The 20,279-nt window shown below is 41.9% G+C and overlaps 1 protein-coding gene across 5 annotated transcripts in view; it reads left to right on the top strand.

Annotated features, from left to right (window-relative positions):
- The window catches only part of dnah7 (dynein, axonemal, heavy chain 7), an 85,730-nt gene that overhangs the window by 64,181 nt on the left and 1,270 nt on the right, over positions 1-20,279 (top strand). For all 5 annotated transcript variants that reach the window (XM_061840716.1, XM_061840715.1, XM_061840713.1 and 2 more), the window contains exons 56-66: positions 4,600-4,692; positions 5,873-6,049; positions 6,713-6,874; positions 7,937-8,137; positions 8,281-8,442; positions 11,560-11,745; positions 12,384-12,521; positions 15,533-15,763; positions 16,012-16,164; positions 16,921-17,098; positions 18,855-18,958. In XM_061840716.1, coding sequence (XP_061696700.1) covers positions 4,600-4,692; positions 5,873-6,049; positions 6,713-6,874; positions 7,937-8,137; positions 8,281-8,442; positions 11,560-11,745; positions 12,384-12,521; positions 15,533-15,763; positions 16,012-16,164; positions 16,921-17,098; positions 18,855-18,958 — 1,785 coding nt within the window. The remainder of the gene's footprint in view (positions 1-4,599; positions 4,693-5,872; positions 6,050-6,712; positions 6,875-7,936; positions 8,138-8,280; positions 8,443-11,559; positions 11,746-12,383; positions 12,522-15,532; positions 15,764-16,011; positions 16,165-16,920; positions 17,099-18,854; positions 18,959-20,279) is intronic.

Here is a 20,279-nt window from a genome sequence, read left to right on the forward strand (position 1 = left end):
GCTTCAAGGAAATGGAAACTAGTGCCATGGAGGACGTGGCAGGAGTAGTGGTGACAGGAGGTTAAATGCTGAGACCCTATAAGTTGAGCTTCTAGGACCAGCAGCTATCTGGGAGTTACATCAGTTTAAGAGTGGAAAAAATAGAAACAAAGTTTTTTATTTTCTGGTGATAGAATAATCTAGTTTTTCTTTTGGTAGATTTGCTGCCTATATTGTCACAGAACATAATATTCTGTGGGTCTTAATCTTCTTCTTTTCCTTTCGGCTTGTCCCGTCGCCACATCGTGTCATTGTTTTCCATCTTAGCCTATCTCCTGCATCTTCCTCTCTAACCCCAACTGCCCTCATGTCTTCCCTCACCACATCCATAAACCTTCTCTTTGGTCTTCCTCTCGCTCTTTTGCCTCGCACCTCCATCCTCAGCACCCTTCCACCAATATACTCACTCTCTCGCCTCTGAAGATGTCCAAACCATCGAAGTCTGCTCTCTCTCACCATGTCTCCAAAATATCCAACTTTGGCTGTGCCTCCAATGAGCTCATTTCTAATCCTATCCAACGTGCTCACTCCGAATGAGAACCTCAACATCTTCATTTCTGCGACCTCCAGTTCTGCTTCCTGTTGTTTCTTCAGTGCCACCGTCTCTAATCCGTACTTCATGGTACTCACCACTCACCACTGTTTTGTAAACTTTGCCCTTCATCCTAGCAGACACTCTTCTGTCACATAACACACCAGACAGCTTTCGCCAGCTGTTCCAACCTGCTTGGACCCGTTTCTTCACTTCCTTACCACACTCACCATTGCTCTGGATTGTTGACCCTAAATATTTGAAGTCCTCCACCCTCGCTATCTCTTCTCCCTGTAGCTTCACTCTTCCCCCTCCACCTTTTCTCATTCACGCACATATATTCTGTTTTACTTCGGCTAATCTTCATTCCTCTCCTTTCCGGTGCATGTCTCCATCTTTCTAATTGTTCCTCTGCATGCTCCCTGCTTTCACTGCATATCACAATATCATCTGCGAACATCATGGTCCAAGGGGATTCCAGTCTAACCTCATCTGTCAGCCTATCCATTACCACTGCAAACAGGAAGGGGCTCAGAGCTGATCCCTGATGCAGTCCCACCTCCACCTTAAGTTCCTCTGTCACACCTAAGGCACACCTCACCATTGTTCTGCTGCCATCATACATGTCCTGTATTATTTTAACATACTTCTCTGCCACACCAGACTTACGCATGCAGTACCACAGTTCCTCTCTTGGTACTCTGTCATACGCTTTCTCTAGATCCACAAAGACACAATGTAGCTCCTTCTGACCTTCTCTGTTTATTTTTCACTAGCAAGGCAAATAATGCATCTGTGGTACTCTTTCTAGGCATGAAACCATACTGTTGCTCGCAGATACTTACTTCTGTCCTGAGTCTAGCCTCCACTACTCTTTCCCATAACTTCATTGTGTGGCTCATCAACTTTATTCCTCTATAGTTCCCACAGCTCTGAACATCGCCTTTGTTCTTAAAAATGGGAACTAGAACACTTTTCCTCCATTCTTCAGGCATCTTTTCGCCCGCTAGTATTCTGTTGAATAAGTTGGTCAAAAACTCCACAGCCATCTCTCCAAATTGCTTCCATACCTCTACCGGTATGTCATCAGGACAAACTGCCTTTCTATTTTTCATCCTTTGTAGTGCCTTTCTGACTTCCCCCTTACTAATCATTGTCACTTCCTGGTCCTTCACACTTGCCTCTTCAACTCTTCCTTCTCTCTCATTTTCTTCATTCATCAACTTCTCAAAGTATTCTTTCCATCTATTTAGCACACTACTGGCACCAGTCTACACATTTCCATCTCTATCTTTAATCACCCTTACCTGCTGCACATCCTTCCCATCTCTATCCCTCTGTCTGGCCAACCTGTAGAGATCCTTTTCTCCTCTTTTCGTGTCCAACCTGGTGTACATGTCTTCATATGCCTCTTGTTTAGCCTTTGCCACCTCTACCTTTGCCCTATGTCACATCTCGATGTACTCCTTTCACCTCTCCTCAATCCTCTCAGTGTTCCACTTCTTCTTCGCTAATCTCTTTCCTTGTATGACTCCCTGTATTTTGGGGTTCCACCACCAATTCTCCTTCTCCCCTTTCCTACCAGAAAAAACACCAAGTACTCTCCTGCCTGTCTCTCTGATTACCTTGGCTGTCGTTGTCCAGTCTTCCGGGAGCTCCTGCTGTCCATCGAGAGCCTGTCTCACCTCTTTCCGAAAGGCTGCACAACATTCTTCCTTTCTCAGCTTCCACCACATGTTTCTCTGCTCTACCTTTGTCTTCTTAATCTTCCTACCCACCACCAGAGTCATCCTACACACCACCATCCTATGCTGTCGAGCTACACTCTCCCCTACCACTATTTTACAGTCAGTAATCTCCTTCAGATTACATCGTCTGCACAAAATATAATCTACCTGCGTGGTTCTACCTCCGCTCTTGTAGGTCACTATATGTTCCTCCCTCTTCTGGAAATAAGTGTTCACTACAGCCATCTCCATCCTTTTTGCAAAGTCCACCACCATCTGCCCTTCAAAGTTCCTTTCCTGGATGCCGTACTTACCCATCACTTCTTCATCGCCCCTGTTTCCTTTACCAATATGTCCATTACAATCTGCACCAATCACAACTCTCTCGCTGTCTGGGATGCTCAGAACTACTTCATCTAGTTCCTTCCAGAATTTCTCTTTCAACTCTAGGTCACATCCTACCTGTGGTGCATAGCCGCTAACCACATTATACATAACACCCTCAATTTCAAATTTTAGTCTCATCACTCGATCTGATACTCTTTTCACCTCCAAGACATTCTTAGCCAGCTCTTCCTTTAAAATAACCCCTACTCCATTTCTCTTCCCATCTACTCCGTGGTAGAATAATTTAAACCCTGCTCCCAAACTTCTAGCCTTACTACCTTTCCACCTGCTCTCTTGGATGCACAGTATATCAACCTTTCTCCTAATCATCATGTCAACCAACTCCTGAGCTTTTCCTGTCATAATCCCAACATTCAAAGTCCCTACACTTAGTTCTAGGCTCTGTGCAATCATCTTTTTCTTCTGACGACGGATCCGGTTTCCTCCTCTTCTTTGTCTTCGACCCACAGTAGCTGAATTTCCACCGGCGCCATGCAGGTTAGCAGTGCCGGTGGCGGGCGTTGTTAACCTGGGACACCACCGATCCGGTATGGGATTCTTTAGATGAACGCTCATATTTCTTTGGCACAGTTTTTACGCCGGATGCCCTTCCTTGGGACCGGCCTATGTGTGGGTCTTGAATAATCTGTCGAAATGCTCTGAAACGGTTGGCAATTTGGGAACAGCTGGAAGTGAATGAGTTAAGTAGTTTAAAAAACTGACCAAAGTTGGTTAAGAGCACCCAAAAAAATAAAAAGAACAAGAAGAATGGTTTTGCCTGTGAAATTCCTCTCTGGCTTTTTAGATGATAAAGGAACCACAACTACGTATATCTAATTAGATCTCTTCATTCCCTATTTTGCTGGAAGCATCCACACTCTCACGTTGTGTGAACAGCTGTTAAATCGATATGTGGCACACCTTATATGCAGTGCCCACACAGAAAAAAAACACTTTGATTTATAATCAACACTCACAGCCACTACACTTCTATCTAATTAAATCCATTTTGTTCCAGTGGTAGAATTGAGATTGGTAGAGTTTCAGTTGTTGGAACAGCTGTTCAGTCAACTTCACACAGCACACGCAGTCCCCCCAGGAAAGCCGAAAAAAGTGTTTCCCATCTTGTGGACAAATAGCCCAAGAGAGAGAGTTCCAAAACTTCCCACCAAGCATTCCTCACTTCCTCTATCATCCGTATTCATCTTCAGATTAAAGGTGTCACTCTGGCCTCTTACACAAGGCCTTTTTTTTTTCTCTGGCCATATTTGTCTCTCTATGAGGGCGGTATGAAAAGTTTTAAGCATCGTATGTAAGAGGCGTTGATGCATGCATTTAAGGTTCAATCTTTTGTAAGCATTCGTGCCAAAATTTAACATTGCAAAAGAGGCATGGATTGGAATTGTGAAATAAACATTTCAATGTTGTACACTTTCAAGTTACCAACTCATAGAAAAAGGCAATGTGTGGGTGTTTGAACAGTTTCACCAGAACAGAGTGTTCAAACACCCATATCCCCAAGGTGTGTAACACCCCAGGATGTGTCATCATAACGTTTTCCACTTGCCAGCCGCTCAAAAACAATGTGGGATGCCATGTGCTCAGATTTCCAAGCAGCCGGCAACTCAGAATTGTTACGGTACAACATGTCGCGCAACTGAGTTGCATGTGGGTGTTGTATCAACCAACACTTTGCCCGGCAAAAGTGAAGAACACCCACACTTTCCGGTTGAGGGTGTTGTCCACCTTAAATCTGAAGTCAGCTGGAATAGGCTCCCCTCTATCAGGTTCCAGTTAGCGCTATAAAAACTGTATCAAATGGGAAATGTTTCAAAAATGACTTGTGGAACTTGATTTGAACAAAATCTCGCTTGAGGCGAGTGATACATTTGTTATCTTGTGTTCTATCTGTAGAACCCCCACCAGAAGCCACTCCCCAATGAATGGCAGGAGAAACTCACCCAATTTCAAAGGATGCTGGTGATCCGATGTCTCCGACCAGATAAGGTCAGTATGTTGTGTTTTTATAGTAAAGTGGTGTCTTTGAGATACGACCAACCCAACTTATTTCTTCCATCTACAAGCTGTTGTTAAACCCCCAAATTTTTTTGCTTTGACTTGTAGGCAAACATTTGCGATACGAGTGCTGTGTGGTGTCAGTGTACTCATCTCAACTCCACAACAAGCAGCAGTTTTGCAGTTAGAATTATTAAACTATTCCTCCAAAATTAATTTTTCTCGAGTTGTTTATTGCTGCCCCTATTTTGAGTTTACTGTCAAAGTAAACATCAAAAGATCGTGTATTTCAAATAACCACATAGCTTTGCCTTTAAGTCTCTTAGCTTAATGTTAACACATAATAGCAAATTCCATAGATAGGCTAGAGAATGGAATCTATACGGTGGTTCACAGATTTCTTTTTTAACATATGTAGACCAATAATATAACAATCATAGGCAAATATTATTCATCCTTTGCAAAAAGGGACTAATATTACTGCTGAGGAATTGTGATGTCTCCAGGTATATCCTTAAAAATAAAATGGAAAACGTTTTTGAAGGGGAAGCTGAAATGGATTGATGGAATTTCCCTTAATTTCAATGAGAAAAGATATGAAGTAAGTGTTTTGAGTTACAACCATGGCCACTGAACGAATTAAAATTCTTACTTCAAGGCATCACTGCATTCCAAACAACAATTCCTGTTAGAGTAAGATCTCAAAATATGGTGCATTTTTCAGCAAATAAAGTGGCTGAGGTTATTTCCCACTCAAATAATACAAACATCTGAATTGTCAAGGAGCAAACAGCAGAAAAGTGCACTGCAAAAACTAAAATGTCACCAACACTAATATCTCAAATCATAGGGATATGTTTGTACACCAAAAATGTAAAACACAATAATTCTATCAGTAAGACATCAATTGTAATTTTTTGAGGTTAAATAAGTAAATAAAGTACCATATTCCTCATTACCCCAATCTCCCCGTTTTTTTTTTTTGACACTGTGATATCAGTGGCAGGCCGTGCATTAGCTACCTGGACGCAACATAGTCAACATTTAATTTCACCGCTATCACCTCACAATTGTAGAAAAAATATCTATACTTCCTATGCACAACTAGAGCAGTTGACTTTGAATATTTACCTCTGTTTAATTTCCCTTTCTCATGCCGGGTTCCCCTCAGATTATTCCCATGGTACAGGAGTTTGTTTCCGACAGTCTGGGTCGTCCCTTCATCGAGGCTCCGCCCTTCAACCTGAGCAACACCTTCTGTGACAGCCACTGTTGTGCACCTCTTATCTTCATCCTGTCTCCAGGCTCTGACCCCATGGCAGCTCTGCTCAAATTTGGGCATGAAAAGGTATCGAGACGCAGCAGAAAATCTCGAAAGAGATTTCAGGCGTTGAGAACTAGAGTGGGCCAAATCAGTATTTGTTATTTTGCAAGAGGATCTTTGAAAGTTTTGGGGCTTCTGATAAAGTGTGACGCATTTATATCTTACTGATTTACATGGGGATGTTAACTTCATCTAGATATTTATTTTGATCAAAATTGTGGTCTCCCCCTGACTTTGGCATTTTGCCAAATATGGTGTACTATATACGGTGATTAGATCATATTGCACTTTTATCCACCACTGATGTACTGCCATCATCTTTACGCTCTTAAGTTTCATCCTAGTCAGTATCATCTAGGTTCCCTAAAAGATAAAAAACAAAGAAAGAAAAAAATAGACTCGGGGGGAGAAAAAACATTTACTTCTGTGATGTTGGTCCAGTGTTGCACTAAAGAATCAGGAAAAGTGTGCAGTGCAAGGAAGGAGTGCCTCCTATATGTCAAAGTTGGAGCTATAAACCTGGTTTTGGATCAGTTTGAATTTGAAAGATCTGCCTTTTTGCAATTAATCTCTGCCTTTAAAAATAGTAATGGAAAAAATCAGCACCCTACTTCTCATTGGACCACTTCAAAAATTAAAAATGCATTTGCTGCTTTGTTAGTCTTAGTTTCTGCACTTGTATCCTAGGGCTTCACAGGGGACAAGTTGACCTCGCTTTCTCTGGGCCAAGGCCAAGGTCCCATCGCCATGAAAATGATCGAGTCGGGTATTGCGGACGGCACCTGGGTGGTTCTGCAGAACTGTCACCTGGCCACGTCCTGGATGTCCACCTTGGAGAGAGTCTGCGAGGTTAGAACACGGCACCGCGCAACTGATCCAAGCCCTTTATGCAATTTTTCAAAGTATATACAGTTATTGATTTCCACCTTATGGTCCATGTACCGTAGACCTCTGCTCTTAGTTAGTCACGTTTTTTTTTCTCCAACTATTAGTGCTTGTTTTGACCTGCTAGTAAAGTACTACACTCATTTGGAAGGCACATGTCACACACAAGTAGCCTCATGCACCCTACTAGCAGAGCCAAAATGATTACAAGTAGTTTTGTCTCATAAGTAACATGTAGTTGTGCTACTGGTATGCCAGAGTTTTGGTTGGGTACTACAAAAATGACGCGAGTAGGACATGGACATTCTACTAGTGTGCTATTTTCCCACTAGTGAGGAAAAAGACGGTCGTGTACCTTTAACTGGATATAGAGAACATACGGAACATACTGCATACATACCATATACATCTTGACTGATCCTTACAGTATATGTTGGGAAGACTTGAGTTTATCGTGGGATGTTTTACTGCCAATAATTTATTTGAAACCAAATAATCTGTACGCAATTTACATTTATTATTCACGGTTTAAACTATCAATGTAGGTCAGTGGGTCTCAAATATTTACACCAAGTGCCACTGTGAAAAATGTGTAGCTCCCCAAACTCCACCATAATGCCCAAAATTCAAATACTGCAGTAAATTCTAATTGTATTTGATTCAGCGATTCTCCTGCGTTCCACTAGAGGAAGCTCACGGACCACTGGTGATACTAGTAACACACTTTATAGAATTACTAAATAGGCTGTTCCGTTGTGTTCTTTTTTTTGCTGTTCGCCCACACGGGTCATAGTCCTGCTCCCCGCAAATATTTGGGGTTTACTGTACTACGGTCTTGATTCCATCAATCCTCACCAGTAAGCTTTTGAAATGATGTTGCAAAAACACAAAAAAAAAACAACAGAAATCAAAATCCTCATCAGTCTGTAGATATGTGAAGAAATCTATTTTTTTGTCCGTTTTGTTCCTCATATCCAGTCACATATATTACTTTATTTGGATTTATTTCTTGGTCCTTTTGAGCAGGAGCTGAACCCAGAGTCCACGCACCCCGAATTCCGACTGTGGCTCACCAGCTACCCGTCGCCCACCTTCCCGGTGGCCGTGCTCCAGAACGGGGTGAAGATGACCAACGAGGCTCCCAAAGGCCTGAGGCCCAATATCGTTCGATGCTTCTTAATGGATCCCATCTCGGACCCGAATTGGTTCGAGGGCTCCAGCAAGCCGGTGAATACGGGGACGTGTATGCGTGCGTGTGTTATGGTGTCAGCTTCAGCTATGGAAACAATCCTCGCCTACTTTTCCGAGTCCACACCTTCCACTCGCCCTTAATGTTTGTGTACATTGTTTTTTTTTTTCTCCCGGCCCAGGCTGTGTTCAAGAAACTCCTCTACGGTTTGTGTTTCTTCCACGCTCTCACCCAGGAGAGGAGAAAATTCGGACCACTGGGGTGGAACATTCCATATGAGTTCAACGAGACCGACCTCCGGATCTCTGTGCAGCAATTACATATGTTCCTTGAGCAACATGAGGTAGGTTGGAATAGAGTATGCATTTTTTAATAACTGGAAAGAGTTCCCAGGTTTCTAAACACATTCAGTGCCAGAGCTCCTTAAATTGCTAGCAGTTTCAGAACATGTTGACAGATTATTGTATTATGTGACAATGTAAGCACCAAAGCTACTAGAAAAAAGAACATCTCCACAAAAACAAAAAAGCGTCTGTGTACCTTTTACTGTTCTTTAGTAACCAGCAGTACATGGGTTGGTTCCACACAAAAAACATTTTATGTTATTTATTCTTCATTGACAAGACAAGCAAACATTCTGCGCCTAATCTTTATCTTCTACTTAAAACCTGAGCTGGTCTCAAATCCAAAGCGACGGGCCGCTGCTGTTCACAGGGATATCGTTTTCACTATGGTGGTTTGCCAACCTGAAATTTACAAAACTGAGACCCACTTCCATGACTGCCCGTGGAAAAGCGTCCTCGACCTCTATATTTTTCAGTAACAAACAAAATACCCCAAGAACCACCAATCAAGATCATCAGGAGACCTGTCATATTTGTAGAATTCATTGTTTTTTTTAAATTAATTATTTCCCCACTTGTAATTTCTTAAACGATATAAATAAAACAAGAGCGAGCTTATTTGTCTGATTTAAAAAGCAAAAGTAGCCCCTTGTCTAAAGTTCCCCGACTGTACATCTTGTCTTGCTGAAATTAGCCGGTTTTGAGGGGACGGCCCTGTCTCATGGAAATTAGTGACCCTATGCTCCCCCTATGTACGGCTGGGCCAATGGCGAGTGCCGCTTTTGTTGGCTTTATGATCGAAGCCAAACTACATAGTTGCGACGAGATCGTCTTTCTCTTGTGGAAGCCGATCCCACGTGTAAGGGGTAATTGTGTAACCGTATAAAACTCCACAACTCTGGTACTTTTCACTCTGCTTAGTGCACTTGTATCCTCCTAGTTCATATGCTAATAAGTCTCTCAGTGTGTGATCTTACATTAGCAATATTCAAGAACACCTTTTGACATTTTTATACACTACGCTCTCAAAGCCTCCACCGTTACCATGGCGGCGTAATTTTTTTTTTAACGATGTGACATTTTCATTCTCAAGTGCCGCTGAATTTTTAAGCGCTCGCCTCCAGAAAATGCCAAACCCTCAGCCTTTGTTCACTTTTTATGTAGAATTGAGTTTGAGACTAATAACGTGTGGTATACCGTGTTACGTTTTTCTCTTTTTCCCGATTAGATTAGATAATGGTGAAGAGAAAGCAAGTTTGTTGAATTGAGACAGCTTTTTTGACAGCTTGCAACCAGACAATCCTGTAGAAGCCAGCTGTAAGCAGTCGTCCTGCAGAAAAATGAGGTTTAAACCATTTTGCTTCTTGTTATACCAGGCAGCAGAGTCAGTAAATCCCCAAATTGGTGTTTTTGGTAAGAAACATGGGGTTTTGTTTAGTGCTGGTCCAGGCCATTTTAGTTAAGGAAGTCTAATTCATTGACCGGCAGTCATTTTCAAACCAGAGTTCCCCATTTTGCCACCCACAGAATATAGCATTCTGTGGCAATCCAAGCACCAAATGTAACAAAAAGAAAGTGTAACCTTGCTTATTTCACCAGAAAAGTGCTTCTAGCTTTTTCTGTGACTGTTTCTGACCTAAAGACCGAGAACGAGCTTTTTGAGAAAAGTAACATGAAGTAGAATAGTGACTTTGATATTGTTTTTCCTTTTGTGACGATTTAAGATATATAAAAAAACAAGACTGAATAAGGGATTTTGATTGCAACCAAATTTAGCACCAGATAATCATGAAGAAATGCAATATGAGTGATGCTGACTCACCACATGGTTCGAATTGAACATTGGTATTTTTTTTTTTCAAAAACTTCTTTATTCACACCAAGAATTACACCATCTTTTGTCAAGGTTGTGACACATTTTTTTTTTTACTACCTACTTCAACACATACTGCTTTTGCTAAAAATTCACATTCACATACATGTCACCTCCTAATCTTCTACTCGAAAGCGGTGCTGATCTCAAACTTAACGGGAAATTCCGGTAGTTTGCATTAACAATGTATCCAATAGGTCTTGTAATATGTACTGTATCTTGACAATGTGATGTTAAATCCTCTCTCATTTAATAGATTTTTGAGAAGATTTTTGCGACAATTACAAATATTTATTTTCGTAAGTCACATGACCTACGTCGGCGGATCTGACATGTTACGTGCCGTTCCAAATGCTCAATTACATGGGACACCATTATGCTCAGTGCTGATTTCTCGGATTTATCCTAATCTGATGAAGAAATAGCAGAATCGGTTGATTGGGAAGACGGATGAATACTTCCACACAGATTTGAACCTGTGGCTGTAAATAATGCCGCCGAGCGGCGGAGCCGTGAGCTGAGCTCAGCCGAGCGGAGGAGCTCGTTCACCTGGGGTACAACCTCAGGCTCGCCGGGGAGCGATCTCTGCCGCTCGGCTGTAAATAATGTTGAATATTCAGCATCATTCTGCCCGAAGAACCACCCGAATATTCAACATTATTTACAGCCACAGGTTCAAATCAGTATGGAAGTATTCGTCCGTCTTCCCGATCAACTGATACTGCTATTTCTTCATCAGATGAGGATAAATCCGAGAAATCACATCATATGGTGTCCCATTTAATCGAGCGTTTGGAACGGCACGTAACACGTCACATCCACCCTCATAGGTCACGTGACTCGCGAAAATGGCAGTGCCCCTGAAAATTCACAATTGTCGATAAAAATTTTCTCAAAACACTATTAAATGAGAGAGGATTTAACATCACATTGTCAAGATACAGTACATATTACATGACCAATTGGATACATTCTTAATGCAAACCACCAGAATTCCCCTTTAAAGAAATGTGATCCCGTCATCTTCAGTTCTTACGTTGATTTATAAACCTGTATTTCATAGACAAACCTGACAAGACCCTCTTCCATATGTCTATACAAAACTTGACGCATTCTGTGGCATAAACAGTTGAGATTCCAAGTAATGAATAGGAATGTCCATGGTAGCAAATGAGTGTTATACACATTGATTTGATCATATATCACATATGTACGGGTATAATAGTAACATGAATTCTACCAGGAAGTGCCGTTCGATGCTTTACGTTACATGACGGGCGAATGCAACTACGGCGGCCGCGTGACGGACGACTGGGACAGACGAACGCTGCGAACCATCCTCGCCATCTTCTACGACCAAAAACTTTTGGAAGACCCCAACTACAAGTTTGACCCGAGCGGGCTCTACTATGCACCGGCTGAAGGGGACGTAAGTACATTAGTTCTGGAACTAGCACCAGATGCATCCATATGGACCCGTGACTGTTACTTGGGTATGGCGGATCTTTGCTCAGCCCAGCTGGCAAGTCCTGATAGGAGTAAATCTGTGTGTGGAAGGCATTAACAGTATGTCAACCAGCCAAATTGTCACATTGCGATCCTGCAAAATTCTTCTGCCCAAACTCATCTGACCTGTGACCCGAATAGAGACATCTACAACGTCCAGATGTGTGAGTGGTTAATTGTCTATGTGCCCTCTGATTAGCAATCCAGGGTGCACTCCACTTCTCATGGTAAAAAAAAAAAAAAAAAAACATCCAGCTGGGTTAGAAGTCCATTCAACCACAAACTCAAGTGAGGCCGAACGACATGGACGGATTTGGGCTCGTGTGTGAATAAAAGTACTGGAGGCAAGCAGTCACATTAAGGAGAGGCAAACAGAATGTTTTAGCGTTGGTGTGTTCCGTTCCATTTCGCGCCGGCTTCCCAAATGTCAGGGCCCCCTTCGCACTCAGACCTTTTATTCAAGGAGTCACATTAACATAGCCATTATGACAATTGTCAGCCATCCGACTTGTTGTTCTACCATGAATGTTTATACCCTTTTTTTTTTTTTTTTACTTTCAGTATGACAGTTACATCGAATACACCAAATCGCTGCCTCTCAACCCCTCGCCAGAAATCTTCGGCATGAATGCCAACGCCGACATCACCAAGGACCAGGCTGAGACACAGCTGCTGTTTGATAGCATTTTGCTGACGCAGGTACGGTACATCCTTTTTTGGGGGGCATAGACACCAGTATTTCTGTCTTCTACAAACAACAACTTCTACCTATTTTCATCTCAATTGGTGGAACTGGTTTCAAAGGTTTTTTTTTTTTTTTTTTTTATTTATACTTTCCCCCCCAAATTTTTTGGTGTCACTAAAGACAAAATGACACCAGTTTTACCAAGCAACACTAAATTGGGTTCACACAACAAAACGCACAAAAATACATTAAATTTACCAATCCACATGAAATTGGATTGACATTGTTTCAAGATGCAAAAAAAAAAAAAAAAAAAACAAACAAGTTGGCCATTTTGGTTTGAAGCAGAGCCATTTCTAACTAATTCCGGGGCTGACACTTGGACCAACCGGTACTGGGTTGAAACACCGAATATTACAATGAGTGGTGTATCAAGCAAATAATGACTGAATAAATCTCTGGATCTCAAACATGTAAATGAGCAGTGTTGGCACGGTAGCATGAAACCGGAAGCTGTGCCGGCTCGTCGCGTGCCAACACCACTCTTGGACGACTTCCCGCACGCTACATTGAAGCTTGGCCTGCATCCCGATTGTTCATTTGGACAATGGTCGCTTCGCCGAGTGAATCGTTTCGTTTCAAGACAAAACTGGCAGGGCACCCAACGAAGGCATGATACATGTTCACAATACTTCTACACTCACAATCAGATTAAGAAACATTCCCTGGGGGGTCCCCAATGTCTATTTTTTTAAGTTAACTTGCCAGGCTTCAATATTTGATCCTGGCCTCTGTTGATGTATGCGATGCAACATTTATTAAAGGGAAAATACAAATGCATTTTTCAGTTGTTTGTTGAGAGACCTCCAAAAAGTACATCAAAATTCTCCTTAAGAGGCTTGTCTTCCCTTTGACGCTGCCAAGACCCCCACCGTGTGATCCCCACATCATTATCGCTCGCCGCTGGAAAATAAATAATAAAAACTTTCAACATGTCAGATTATGTCTTATTCTGTCAGATTTCCAACTTGGCTCATATGCATATATATAAACAGATGAAATCCGAGGGATTTCACATTGCTCCAGCTTCTTGAGCTGTAAATTATTATTATGGAATGCATTATTTTCTTTTTATTTGCCCCTACTTTTTCCCTTTCATCTTCAACTGATTCAAACTATTTAATAGTCACCTGATTCAAGAAATCATGGCTTCTACCCCCAAATTTCAATCCTCCCCCCTCCACAAAAAAATCCACATTTTCATTACTACAAACATTTTGCAATCATTCCTTCTCTTCCCGCATTTCTTATTTCTTCATCTGTCACTGATGAAGAAACCCTCGTTCAAGACATCCTGGGTCCCATTTTTCACATTCTTCCTTTTCATTACTTCACATTTTATGACACAACATTCCCGACATTTTCCACATTGACCTCCTCCTTCCACATTTCTTGCTCTGTTCCAACTCTGCGGCACACTGAGGACATGTCCAGAAGTATTTGTCACGTTCCCAAAAAAGTCATAATAACTTTCAACCAAACTATTAAAACTTTAAAATCTTGAACTAATTCGGGACATTTTAGGGACTATTTCACATATTTTATAATACAACATTCCCAAGCATTTACATATTAACTTCGTTCTTCTCCATCTGGGAATCGTTTCAAACCATTCCAAAGTTGTCCTTAGTGCTGCAAAGCATGATGGGAGGATGTGAATAGCATTTAAAGTGTAATTTGTAAGTAACGGAGGAAACACTGTATTTCAAAGACTCATTTAATTCTGCAGCTTTTCAGTTCATCATCACCTCTGCTGCATTCACACAAATTTATGAATTTATTTTATCTAATTTATCCCCGGGCATTACGGTGGATTCAGTTGGTAAAGCGTTGGCCTCACAGTTCAGAGGACCCGGGTTCAATCCCGGCCCCACCCGTGTGGAGTTTGCATGTTCTCCCCGTGCCTGTGTGGATTTTCTCCCACATCCCAAAAACATGCAACATTAATTGGACACTCTAAATTGCCCCTTGGTGTGATTGTGAGTGTGGCTGTTTGTCTTTATGTGCCCTGTGATTGGCTGGCAACCACTTCAGACTGTACCCTGCCTCTTGCCGTCGACAGCTGGGATAGGCTCCAGCAGTCCCTGCGACCCTCGTGAGGATAAGTGGCAAAGAAAATGGATGGATGGATAATTTACTCCCCCACGCCCCCCTGCCAGTAATTTAGTCAATATGCTTTACCGTATCATACACCATGCATTGCAAGCAAAACGTACCCGGTTGACATAAACGCTGACCTTTCGACCGGAGTGAGTTTATTCATGTAGGGACTCCATTTAACGAGATTATTTACCAATGTGTGGAGTTTGTTAGCAATTCAATATATGTCATCATCAGCCGCAGTGACAGAAAAGCAGCTCTGCACCTCAGGTTGAATTTAAAAGCTATTAGTCAAGGGCTGACACGTATTCAGCTGTCATTAAGCAACGATTCTACAATTATACACTGGCCGGGTGACTGAACAATCCATGTGAATGATGAGATTCGCGGATCAGAGAGAATAAGTGTCAGAGTAAAGCGTTCAGTGGGGAGACAACTGAGGAATATGTTGGGAAAGTTTCAGTCAAGTGTTGCAAACATAAGATGAGCTATTTTTTTTTTCAGTTCCTCTGGTTAATGCGAGCATTCTGATGTTTTTGGGGAAGGGTTTGGCAGGGAGAGGATCAGAAAAAGGACAAGAAAGATAAAATCAATATAGCTTCCCACGTGGATTTCAAAAAGTTCACTGAAACATTCTCCTGTAGCTTGCAGGAAAATGGTTCTGTGAATGTACATTTTTGATGGAATATATGAAAGTCCCAAGACTGAATGATCAACGGATCAAACTGCTGCTTTTAAGTGCAAGTGAATCCCTAATTTGGGTATTCAAAGAAGCCACTACTAGATGCTTTCCAAATAACAGCCGACGGGAATCCTTTTCATCACGACCCCGGGTGACGCCGCCTCCCTTTCTCTCCCCAATCAGTCCCGCTCGTCGGGCGGCGACGCCAAGTCGTCTGACGACATGGTATTCGACGTGGCCGCGGACATCCTCAGCAAGCTGCCGGCCGACTTTGATTTGGAGCTGGTCATGCTGCACTTCCCCACCAGCTACAACGAGAGCATGAACACCGTCCTGGTGCAGGAAATGGGCCGCTTCAACAACCTGCTCTGCACCATCCGCGACTCCTGCGTGGACCTTCAGAAAGCCATTAAGGTTAAAAGCAGGTTCACAAAAAATATGGATCCTTATTATTATTTATTTACATACTCATTTGCTGAGATCCATGTCACTCGAGCACACGCATTCAGTCACAGATGGGCTCAGATAATACAGACCTCACTTGCAAATATTTTGGTGTTATATGATTAAGATGAAAAATGTCCGTGTTTTGTGTTTTTTTTTTTCTTTAACAAGCAGTCCAATGTTTATGAAATGAGTTGTGCCATGTTGGTTCCGCGCAGGGCCTGGTGGTGATGTCGTCCGAGCTGGAGGAGGTTGTGAGCAGCATCCTGAAGGGTAAAATCCCGGGCATGTGGATGAAGAAGTCCTACCCCAGCCTCAAACCATTGGGAAGCTACATCAACGACTTCTTGGCGAGACTCCAGTTCTTGCAGGTACGGAAATATTTTGGGCTTGGGAGCTGAACTGAAATGCCGTTGTTGTTTTTGAGAGTTTGAGAAATACGGAAGAAGAAGACATCTGCATTCAGTAATGAAATTGGTCATGACATGTGAAATACTGAAAGTTTCGGAAATATGATCAGTATTTCTGCAGATAACCTAGATGAGCTGAGCATTTTGAAGTTGTAACGGTTTGAATTGTGTGAGAAATGTGGAAGTTGTAGCACCAAAACCGGGATCCCTGTGAACCATGATGATTGTGATCTGCAGTAAAACTGCTGATGGTCCTTTGAGAACCAGACCTAAAATGCATTGTGTCACTCTGGATATGAAGTTAAAAGGACCGACTTTAGGTGAGCGAATCAGGATCCAGGCCGGAGTGATCCCCAGTGACTCAGAGGACACACATCGACAAACAACCATTGACATTCACACCAATGGAGAATTCACTCTTCAGTTCCACAAAGTTGACATTTGGTTGAGCGACGTTGGCCAACTGCGGGTCACATATGGACAAACAACCATTCGTCCCGATGGACTATTAAGAGAACCGACCTCTACACAGGAGGGCCTGAGATGAGATTTAAAATCTCACAACATGTCATTTGTGAGGCAGACGTGCTTAACCACTCCTTGACCGTGCAGTCCAAACTTCGATGATTATCCACATTGCATCATGGTGTGATTCATGTTGGATTCAAATTAAACATTTTTTGTCTCTTGTTTTGGTCTGTCCTTCGATGTGTTCAGGAATGGTTCGATCAAGGCACCCCTGCCGTATTCTGGGTCTCGGGATTCTTCTTCACGCAGGCTTTCCTCACAGGAAGCCAACAGAACTACGCCAGGAAGCACACCGTCCCCATCGACTTGCTGGGCTTCGATTTCGAGGTCCTGGATGACATCAAGTACAAGCGGGCTCCAGATGATGGTAAGATGGCGAGGACAGACGTTTGGCGAGGGAGGCGGGGTACACGGCAAACTGGTACCAGTCGATTGCAAAACAAATTGATCACTCTGAATTTATTTACCAAACTGATTTAAATTGTACTTTTGTATGGCTTTTTAAATTGGGAAAAAAAATACAAAATCACAAAAAAAATATGAAGCAAATTATTTGAGGTAAAATAATTTAAAAACAATGGAGAATAAAAAATATATTTTTATATTTTGTTACTTTTATTAGCATTAATTTAATAATGACATTTATCTTATTGAAAATGAATCATAAACATTTTTTGTTGAGAAAATGTTAAAAACAGTTTAAATGAAAAACTGTTTTAATTAAAAAAAAAAATCACAGATTACCTCATGATTTTTCATTAGAAAAATCACCATTGTGAAAAATATTAAATTTTTAAAAAATACTGTCCAGTAAATGAATCAATCAATTTAATGAGATAAAAAGAATTTAAAATAAAAAATGAATAAATGAACAATATCAACTTTAATCAATACACAACAATTCCTCCTCAGTTTTAAAATGTCATTATTTGTATGTAATGTGAGGTGACCAATCAGTTATTAAAATTTATGATATATTAAATTTATTTTTATTTAAATTTGCATGCTTAAAAATCAATTAACGAGATACAACAATAAAAAGTAATAAAATCATTTTAAATTCCCACATTTTGGAGGAAAAAGGTGCCACCTTTATGCAAAGGATTTCAGACTCTTGATCGGCTCAGGTACTTGGTGGACCAGAACTGAATGAATGAATGAATGAATGAATGCAGCTAATACACACATTTGTGTTGACCATAATAGAATATGATGAAGTGAGGATGCAAAACCTGATGCCGAATGCTGAACAGCACATAAGAGAAAAAGCTCCACGCTTGATTGCGGAAACGCTCACTCGGTTGCTAATGTTGCTAATGTCATTGTGGCGGGTGACACGCCATTATCTCCAAATGTCTTCTTTCCCCAGCATGGATGGGCCTCACTGAAGGCAACCGGCATGCGGGAACGTGACAGATGAACTAAAAAAACAAACATGACTGACAACGACATTTTGTTTATAATACGACAGTATTGTGCTCAATGTTTCCAATATTCCTCGGGATGGCCGAGTACCAATACCTGTATCAGTATCGGGCTGTTACCACAGTTTCTTGTCACAGACGAGAAGGCTCATTGAGAAGATGCGTATTACACATTCGGGCGTTGTAAAGCTGTGCACACACAGCATGTCAAACGTGACTTTTGACTTTCGATGATTTCATTCGTTACATTTCCTGTCAGAATAGGACCTGAGTTCATTAATTTCTGATCCAATGCAAAAATGTTAATTTGATACTTTTTTTTCATTGGACTTTGTCAATTGATTTCTCGCCCTTGTCGGTACCAACATGGCGGTGGCGGTGTAGATTTTGTCGCTTGAGTTTGAATTTTCCAACCGGCGAAGAAGCATCAAACGCACAACGCGCCAGTTCTCACGTTTACAGTGATTTCATTTGTAATCACATCGCGCACAAATAGTTTAATTGCCATGCGTCGGGATCAACACACATTAAAGCGCTGTGTGTACTAGAACGGCTTTGGCGGCTTGGCCCGTTGCCCGTTGCCCCAATTTGAAGACAAGTAAACAAGACGAGAGGCAGGCTTTGGAGATCAACATCCAGTGCATTTCCTTACGCTCACAAATAAATAGCTGTGTGTGTGTGTGTGTGTGTGACTCTCAGGCGTCTACATCCACGGCCTCTTCCTGGATGGTGCCCGCTGGGACAGGAAGACCAAACTTCTAGCCGAGTCCTACCCCAAAGTGCTGCACGACACCATGCCCGTGGTGGGTACAACAATACACACACTGTGGGGGTGATTAGCGCCACCAAGCTCAGCTTTGTTTTTTTTTTGTTTGAGTAGCATTGACGTCAACTACAGGACTACTATGGAACACTATCTAGTTTTGAAACACTTTACAGATACCGAGTAGTCAATATTAATTACCCTTTCAAATTGTAATTATCGTCATATATCGTCGTTGGTGTCTTAAGAAGTGAACATCCATCCATCCATTTTCTTAGTCGCTTATCCTCACGAGGGTTGCAGGAGAGGTGACGCCTATCCCAGCTGTCAACGGGCAGGGAGGGAGGGTACATTGAGACAAACAGCCGCACTCACAATCACACCTAGGGACAATATAGTGTCCACTTCAAGTTGCATGGGGTTTTTTTGGGGATGTGGGAGGAAACCAGAGTGCCCGGAGAAAAGCCACGCAGGCACGGGGAAGACATGCAAACTCGACACAGGCCGGGTCAAAAACGAACCCTGGACCTCAGAACTGTAAGGCCCAACGCTTTACCAGTTGCTCTACCGTGCTGCCAAGAAGTGAACTACACAAAATGTCCTCAGTATGATGACAGTGAATAACTCTAAGGCGGAGCTTAATGTTATGGATATTACAAATTTTATGTTATTCTCTTGCCACTTCCATTTAATTAAAATTCCCTTGTTACTTTTGTAGATTTTTCTCAAAATCCTAAATCTGATTCAAATGTGCCACTGAACATAAAAGAGATCCTTGCCACAGACAAATTTAAAGAATGAAACTTCCTGATCAACCGTCACAAAAATAAAATTCAAATGAGCTTTCCTGCCGTTTGCGTTAATCATCAGCGTTTGCGTGAAGCAAACGGGAGTCGACGGGATCTTTAAAGCGCCAGCAGCGAACCCACCCCACTCGTCATCTTTTCTCATTTATTGTTTTTGCTACCTCGTCGTCGCCGCGAGAGCCGCTGAATAATGAACGTTACATAATTAAAAAATGTGTTTACTATTTGCGGGGAGTGGAAAACACAACAAAGGTTGCTTTGAAGTGCAAATGACTTAGGTAGGATTGTTTTTGGACTTTTTCTTCATGTTGTTGTTTGGAGTGGGACCACTTGATCCACTTTTGCATAACCAAGACTTGCTCAACAGCCTCAAGGGAGCAACCAACACCTTGTTATCGCTCTCGTTTCATTTTTGCGTCCACAAAAGCTCCAATTTGGGTGGAGCTGCTTTCTTCTTCTTGTGGAAATGCGTGCGGTTGGCTTTTCTACCACCACCTTTTGCGATTGTTCTTGAGCGGATATGCTGGAGTCATTTTTCATGTATTCTAATTAACC

The sequence above is a fragment of the Syngnathoides biaculeatus genome, chromosome 14 (genome assembly GCF_019802595.1).
Source record: "Syngnathoides biaculeatus isolate LvHL_M chromosome 14, ASM1980259v1, whole genome shotgun sequence".
NCBI classification, from domain to species: domain Eukaryota; kingdom Metazoa; phylum Chordata; class Actinopteri; order Syngnathiformes; family Syngnathidae; genus Syngnathoides; species Syngnathoides biaculeatus.